The 8121-nt window shown below is 39.0% G+C and overlaps 1 protein-coding gene across 1 annotated transcript; it reads left to right on the forward strand.

Moving 5' to 3' along the window:
- Positions 1–537: 537 nt before the first annotated feature.
- si:ch211-107o10.3 (uncharacterized protein LOC407663 homolog) lies at positions 538–6553 on the forward strand. The gene is made up of 7 exons (XM_005934529.3): positions 538–782; positions 1061–1201; positions 2484–2675; positions 4603–4764; positions 4840–4956; positions 5125–5329; positions 5529–6553. The coding sequence occupies exons 1-7, from the start codon at positions 707–709 to the stop codon at positions 5623–5625; spliced, it is 990 nt and encodes a 329-aa protein (XP_005934591.1). The 5' UTR covers positions 538–706; the 3' UTR covers positions 5626–6553.
- Positions 6554–8121: the final 1568 nt, after the last annotated feature.

The following is an 8121-nucleotide window of genomic DNA, read 5'->3' on the forward strand; positions in this document are numbered from 1 at the left end:
ACAAACAAACAAACAAAAATAAATCATAACAAAGTAATACACAACCAAGGTTCTACTTTGCAATGCATATTTAAAAATGTATTTTACCTGACATTTAGAGCATGCCTGCACAAGCTGAATGGCTGCTTTAAGTAAACTCTTTAGTACATGAGTCAGCAAGCTGCCGCATTACGCCCTATTGTCTCTTGATGGGTGTGTTTTGCGTGGCATTCTATTACACAAGCACGCTGCACAGAACTCCTATGTTCTGATCTTTGATATATATTACCAGATACATTTCCCCACAATGCCAAAACAAATATTCACTGTACTTGAAAGCTTAAACAAACCCCAAACCAAAACCAAATAACACACAACCAACAAAAACAAACAAAAAAACAAAAACAAAAACAAGTATGTCGTACATGACAGCAAGGAAATACACATATTTAAACCAATGACTGTTTTCTACAGTCATTGATTTAAATCATTGATTGGTTTAAACGAAAGCTTATTCTGAAAAATCTCCCTAAAGTTCCACCACGCCCTCCACTTCCGGCTAGTTTATCGTTACAAATACGAAACGGGAAAACACGTATTTGTCGTTTTCGCCGTTGTTTGTGGTAGCTGACGTAAAGTTCCTTCCACAAAAACAGATCGTTAACTGCAAGTCTGCAACAATATTAAAATTTCAGCTTCTTATATAAGTTCCAGAATTGCTTAAACAATGCAAAACTACGCAGAGGCTGTTAAGGACTTCACCGAGAGACATGCAACTTGCCTCACGGTTGTCTTTGTTGCAGGTAAGCCTAATTCTTTATTAAATGCATATTGTTTAAGCTTTGTTAACTTGCACATTTAGTAGGATTTCTGATACGGTAATGAAAGGAGATCAGGTAAGCACTTTGTTCTGTCATGACAGATTATTGCTGTTGCTCGTAGGTGTGAAATTCTAGAAATATATAACAGTATGTAGCTGCTTGATTTAGCTGAGAATAAACATAAGAGTAAAAGGTCAAATGGAAAGTCTTCAGAACATTCTCTTACACCCTGTTCATAGCATAAATATCTTTTTTGTCAGGGGTAGGCGTGCTGGCCTTCCGCAGATGGATGGCAGGAGGAGTGTGTCGGAGCAAGGCCAGGCTGGAAGGGAAAACAGTCCTCATCACTGGAGCCAACACTGGTATTGGGAAAGAGACAGCCCTGGACATGGCCCAGAGAGGTAAGACCCTCCATGTTTGTTTGTTTGTTAAAGAAAAGTACAGAAAAACAAAAACATATGCAAAGGCTGTGTCTCACGTCCTGTACATGGGTGTAGGTCAGGGGTGTCAAATCCTCAGGGCCAGAATTGGTTTGACTTCTTTGGTGAAGGATGGCATAAATTTTAACCTTAACTTTAAACTGCATCATCATAGGTTTTACAGCCTATGATGTCATGCTACACTAGAACAATGAATTAATTTATATACAGTTATATGACAGAAAAGTTCATATTTTTCAAAGTCTGCTCTAGAATTTTTTTTTTTTTAAAGAGTGGGTCCGCAGTAAGAAAACAAAGAAAACAGACAATTTTCTGTTATTTAACAAAAACCTTCTGCACAATGAGCTACCAGAAGTTTTTCTGTATTTTCGCAACTTATTTCAGTTTAAGCTGGATTTCTATTGTGTAGAAAAAAGACACACTGTTATAATTGCACTACTTTTTCTCATATTAAAATAGCACCAGGATTAAATATGCAGATAAACATCTGTACAGTGACAGACAGAGGAGATTCACTGGTCTAAACCACTTAAGTGGAATGTATGTGGCCCGTGGTGTAAAATGAGTTTGAAATCCTTGGTTTTTATATCAGCCGTCTGGAACCATGAATTCTGCTTTCCGGCCATCAATCTGTCCCTGAAGCTCAAGGTCACTTGGGTTATACAGCAGAGCAGTGATGCAGAACACATCAGAAAGTCTACTTCTGAATGGCTTCAAAAAATAAAGTAATAAAAAGATAAGGTTTTAGAGTGCCCTAGTCAAAATCCAGACTTAAATATGATTAATATAGTTTGACATTACCTTAAACACGCCATTCATGCACGAAAACGCTCCACATAAAATAAGATTTCGCTCTTATATTTGGATATTGACTCCTAAGAGTTACTTAACTTAAAATTAATAGAAGGGTTTTGCTGACATTTTTTTTTTTATTTATTTTTTTTACATTTTTTAAATTAAATGAAGCACTGCCAAAAATGATTTAATTAAATCTCTATATAGATGTGTAAAAAGAAACCATATCTACAGTCCTGTTTTGGACATTTGGTACTTAATGAAGAATATTATATAATAACCATTCAGTAACAACCAAGAAATGATAGAATATTAAATAATAAGTATCAATGACAATGACAGTAGGTAAAAATAAATCTGTAACCTCAACTAGTACTTTGGTTGCACATCCTCTGGTGTTTACATGTACATATGAGTTGCTTTTGTATGTTTTTTCTTTTTCTCCAAGGGGCCAGAGTGATCCTGGCCTGCAGGGACATGACTAAAGCCCGTATTGCAGCAGATGAGATCCGTCAGAAGAGTGGGAATGGCAATGTGGTGGTAAAGAAGCTTGATCTGGCCTCACTACAGTCTGTCAGAGACTTAGCCAAAGATGTGGAAAAGAATGAGGAGCGCTTAGACATCCTCATTAACAATGCAGGTATTGCAGCAGTTCTACCTGTTTTTTTTAAATGTCTCTGTAAAGCACTTTAAATCACCTTGCTGTTGAAATGTGCTATATAAATAAACTTGCCTTACCTTAGTCCAGACCTTCCCAAAGTGTGGGGCCCGTCCCCTAGGGGGGGCGCAGAGCCATGGCAGGGGTGCGTGGTATGAAAAGGAAAAAAATAAAACGCTTGGTCACTGCTATCACGGGGCGCCCACAGAAAAGCAAAGCAGGAGATGAAGCATAGCTGAATATGTTTCTAAACCAACTTCATTCTAAGCCAAAGACTAGAAAATCTGGTGAAGCATATCTGCCCTTTGGTTTCACCTGCACAAGTGCCGAGGTAGGTCTCCCCTGCAGAACTGGTTTTCCCTTCGTCGGGAGCACCACTGGGCTCTTCAAATCACGGACAAACAGTATCCCACATTCTTGATTTTTAGTTCACAAACACTTGTTGTAATGACTAACTACTCCTGACATTTTGGAGATGTTAGCTCTTTATACAGTAAAGTTACAGCGGGATACAAATAATATCAGGCTGATCCTGCCACGATTTGTCCCCCCGGTTCAAATCACGGACTAACAGTATCCCACAGCTGTTTATGTTTTTAAACCCATTTTGCACAGAGAGGCATGTTTTTTGAAAAATGTATTGATAGCAATGTTGAATATTATTACACAGGGAAAAAAACAACTACAGTAAAATAATCACACCATGACACCTCTGCCTTTCTAAATGGAGGGACAGTAACTGCGTGTAAACCTGCAGATAGTCAGATTAACAGAAACAGTATTTTGTCTCTATCTGCCATTCTGCAATTCATCTCATGTAAACAATAACGTGGCGCACAGCGTGACGTGAAAAAAGGCACATACCTTTGACGTTGCGTGACGAACTCTGTATTCCTCGTCCACACGTGTTAGGGAGTTTTTATTGTTTTATTTGCTTATGCTTCAAAAGTTATGTTATACATATTTCACCAGACAGTTTTCTGTAGAAACAGGAAGCTGACCCTGTGACACTGACAAGAGACCAGCACAGAAATACATATCCGCAGAAGTTGACTTGCATTATATTATTCTTAGAAATTGACTTGCAACACACATACTTTGTGACACACACACACACACACACACACACACACACACACACACACACACACACACACACACACAACACACACACACACACACACACAGCTTGCATGCAGACAGACATCAGGACCTGCGTAACAGGAAATGTGATTATATTTGCATATTGACGATGTAACCTATAAAAATAAACAAATACTTCAGTTCGGTGTGATTTGCTCTGAGCTTTTCACCCGTGCAGCACGTTAACCTACACAAGTGTCTCATTGTTGTTTGTTAACTGTAAATCTCTGACAACACGTAAACGCAAAAAAAGGGTTTTAAAAAATCTCAGTTTTCGGTGATTTGAAACGCCGTTTATGTGTGGACGAAACAGCTGCGTTTTCAAAAATACCCGTGTAGGTGCGGCCGTAGCGTAAAAGAGTTGGTAGTTTATTTCATTACTACCTGTCATTTATTGCAGATTACTTGTATTTGCTTAATTGTTTACTAAATGTTTGAGGTGTGAAATAAACTGCAATGGAACAAAATATGGGTGTGTGTGGTTGGAGGATGTGTTAGTACGCATGGGGGGGGGGCAACATTTTCCTTGTTAAACAAAGGGGGCCCAGCAAAAAAAGTTTGGGAACCACTGCCTTAGTCAGTTAGTAGAAGTTAAATGTTGTCATCTTTATGGGATCCTCATACAGATTTTTAGGAGGGTAGAATAAGTTATTTGGGGTTGAATGATACTGACAGACACTGAGAAATTAGTTATTTGTATGTTTTTATTTTTTGTAATTTTCTTACTTTCTTGTTTTGTTTTGTTTTTTTTCAATTTTTTTTTTAGGTATTATGATGTGTCCTAAGTGGAAGACCGAAGACGGCTTTGAAATGCAATTTGGCGTCAACCACCTGGGACATTTTCTTCTCACCAACTGTCTCCTTGACCTGCTGAAGAAGTCGGCACCAAGTCGCATTGTGATAGTCTCCAGCCTGGCGCATGAGAGAGGTAAAATCTTGGTGCTAAAGTCAAACAACCAAAGATTTTTCTTTGTCACACCTGTTTAAAATAAATTTCTTGCAGGTCAGATACACTTTGATGACATTAACATTGATAAAGACTACACCCCCCAGAAGAGCTACCGACAAAGCAAGCTGGCCAACGTTCTCTTTGGCAAAGAACTGGCTACAAGACTGAACGGTAGTGTGACAGGAGTTCAGACACGTGTATAACATACAGTATGTTACAAATAACCATTTTACCTCTTGTTTTCTATCTTTGTATCTTGAGTTAATGAGCATTGTTACCATGATTTTTACACTAGTGCGGTGTTTGACGCACGCCTGTTTCTGATGGACCTCTCATTAGGCAGCGGTGTAACCGTCTACAGTCTTCATCCGGGGGTCATCCGCACAGAGTTAGGCCGCCATCTATTTAATTCATTTCCTATGTGGAAGATAATGCTAGCAAAGGTCTTCATGAAGTTGGTCAAAAATCCCTGGGAAGGAGCCCAGACCACCATCTACTGTGCTGTGGACGAGAGCCTGGCAAACTCCAGTGGCCTCTACTACAGGCAAGTACATCTGACTGGAGAACAATGATGTTCTCACAGTAGAAAAAGAAATGCTCTTATCCTACCAATTAATTATTCTAATATTAACAGAGGCTGAGATAAACAACAATAGAGTAAAAGGTTTTTAATACAAGCAGTTTGCAACCACACTGTATGACACTCTTCATGATTTATCTCTTTTCTTCATTCCACCGTACAGCGACTGTGCTCCCAAAAAGCCAGCACCACAGGCCCTGAATGATGCTGCAGCCAAGAAGCTGTGGGACCTCAGTGCTTCCATGGTTGGTCTGTCTTAAGCACAGCAGCCTGCCATGCCTTTATCAGCCCTGCTGTTTTTTGGCATTTCAGCGACCCTGTTTATATGGGCAAATAAAGTGCTAATCTTTACAGCCTTGCACATCACAATACACAATTTGATGTGCAATAAGATTTCTTTCCTGCTCAAATTTTTATAGAGTTTGCAGAACCAGATTTTGCACTATTTACTCTACTCAGTATGCACTTATTAAAATCATTGGTGTTGCTTAGTCTTTATTTTATATATACTCTGTATACTTTGCATACTTAATAATTTGCACAGGTACCCCAGTGTGTACCTGTGCATTACAGCTATATCATTATGAGAACAAGGTGATAATTACTTATTATTCTGCCATTTGGGCTTATTTTGACAGCATGTTCTCATATATAACATTTGCTTTTATTCATGGCATTTAACAATTACTGACACATTGTAAAAGGATTTTATTTTATTTTATTTTATTTTGGTGTGGTTGATTTTCTATTGGGTAAACAAGAAAACCGAGAGGTAGAATGTGTTGAAGCAGGGCTGAACCAAAGGAAGTGACCTTAAGCGCTAGCAGCCGTGGGAAGATTGTTGTACTTGACAGGAGAGAGTTGTCTACCAGGTGTAGAGAGAGAGAGAGAGTAGATGCCTGAGGGGCAGAGAGCTAGTTGGATACACCCAGTACTGTAAGTCCAAAACACTCGTCAACTCACTGAGAGCCCTCGTGTGTGTGTGTGTGTGTGTGTGTGTGTGTGTGTGTGTGTGTGTGTGTGTGTGTGTTGTGTTTGTGTGTGTGTGTGTGTGTGTGTGTGTGTGTGTGTGTGTGTGTGCATTTACAAGAAAATTGTGATGTCGTGTACTTTTTGTTCTCTAAGTTGAGAGTTAACTTAAAGACTGAAGGTAACATAAATAAGTGTAAAGCAAGAAACCACCAGCTGTTAAAAATCTTTTGGCAATAAATCTGGCGACAAGTGTCAACACGTGTAATGACTCAACACTTTCAATGCATTTATACATTTTCTTTTTTATTTATGGGAAGTTATGGCTGTAAAGTATCTGCAATATTTGAAGCTTGTAGTCATACAAACCTAGAATTGCGCAGCCATTTATCAGCACATTTGGCAATGATGAAAACAGCGAATAAGACCCCATTCTGATATAAATGACTCTCTCGTTCATAGATTTTAAGAGTTAAAAGACGAGGAAAAGAAGCGGAAAATTCTCAGGTGTTTGGAGGGATCTGTCATTTGATACGAACAATTCAAACTGCTTTTTAAAAGTACAAGATTTAGTGACGTGAATGTAATTCCTTTGACCATCCTGAATATTTGAGTTTGCAAACTGTAAGACATCGCATACGTTTTTTTTTTCTGTATCAACGCCTTTAAACCCACACTTCTTTCTCCTATAGTTCTTATGCAGTATGATCCTTATGTCAGGCCCACTCAGCTGTAATTAAAGTGTAAAAATGTTTGTGGGTGTGAAAGTCATGTCAGTACGCTGGCACGCATCACATTCAAGTTACTCACCTAGTTTTTTTTTTTTTTTTTCACATTCAGCAGTTATGTCATTTTCCATGTACAGTCAATGGATTATGCTAGTCATGCTGTGTCATGTCAGGCTGAGACCCTGTTGCTTTCTAAACTTTGTGTCGTGGAAACCAAGCTTTCAGTATTGTAACTCAACTGTTCTTGTGTTAAGTCTTACAGCAGAGCCCCAAACACGCAAATCTTTTTTTTTTTAATAAGTCACTCTAGACAGATCACAAATTTGCAAGGTTACATAAGTGTCATTGTAGATAGTTATACATTCGCACAAACCCCATTCCTTGTTTTAAAGCCACATTTTAAAACATGAAACTCTATCCATTCTAACGACTCCCAACATGTTTAAAATGCAAACATAAATCAGAAAGCACAGAAACTAGCATTCAGCATGTTTCACCAGTAATAAACTCAATGACTGAATTACCCCACAGGCTCTGTGGCTCAGATGTTACCTCTTCAGTATCTGTAGGTAATGTCATGCACATGCCCTTATCAGTTCTCCGTCCAACGGATACAGAATCTATAGCTGGGCTGGAAAAGTGATAAGGAGATGTGAGTGACCACAGTACCAGAAAAGCATCTGTTTAATCTGTTAAACTATGACGAAGTACCTATTTCTTAGGACAAAATGACTCCAAAGAGTGTTGAAAGTTTGTGTAGTTTTCAAGTTGCATAAACCTGGCATCCATTTCCTCGAAATCCCGACCCTGAAGGTGGTGTTCTCGAGATTTGGAGCAGAAGATTTCTGATGTTTCACTCCCATTGTTGAGCCGTGGAGGAAGTCGGTCTGCCGAGGAAAAAAAGTCCCTCTCTGTCTTTCTTTACTTTGTCTGCCGGCTTCTCAGATCCTCACTCAGCAAAGGACTTGTTAAGTCTTAACCAGTCAAAGTGGGGTCCTGTAGCAGTGGCCTTTCACTGTTTGACTGCTGACAAACCTTTAAGGACACACCCCACTGATG

The sequence above is a fragment of the Haplochromis burtoni genome, unplaced genomic scaffold, assembly GCF_018398535.1.
Source record: "Haplochromis burtoni strain Fernald_Lab_line unplaced genomic scaffold, NCSU_Asbu1 Contig_187, whole genome shotgun sequence".
NCBI lineage: Eukaryota > Metazoa > Chordata > Actinopteri > Cichliformes > Cichlidae > Haplochromis > Haplochromis burtoni.

Coding starts and splice junctions, on each gene's coding strand:
- si:ch211-107o10.3 (XM_005934529.3), top strand. CDS start 707: ATGCAAAACTACGCAGAGGCTGTTAAGGACTTCACCGAGAGACATGCA. Junction 783..1,060: donor CACGGTTGTCTTTGTTGCAG/GTAAGCCTAATT, acceptor CTTTTTTGTCAG/GGGTAGGCGTGCTGGCCTTC. Junction 4,957..5,124: donor ACTGGCTACAAGACTGAACG/GTAGTGTGACAG, acceptor ACCTCTCATTAG/GCAGCGGTGTAACCGTCTAC.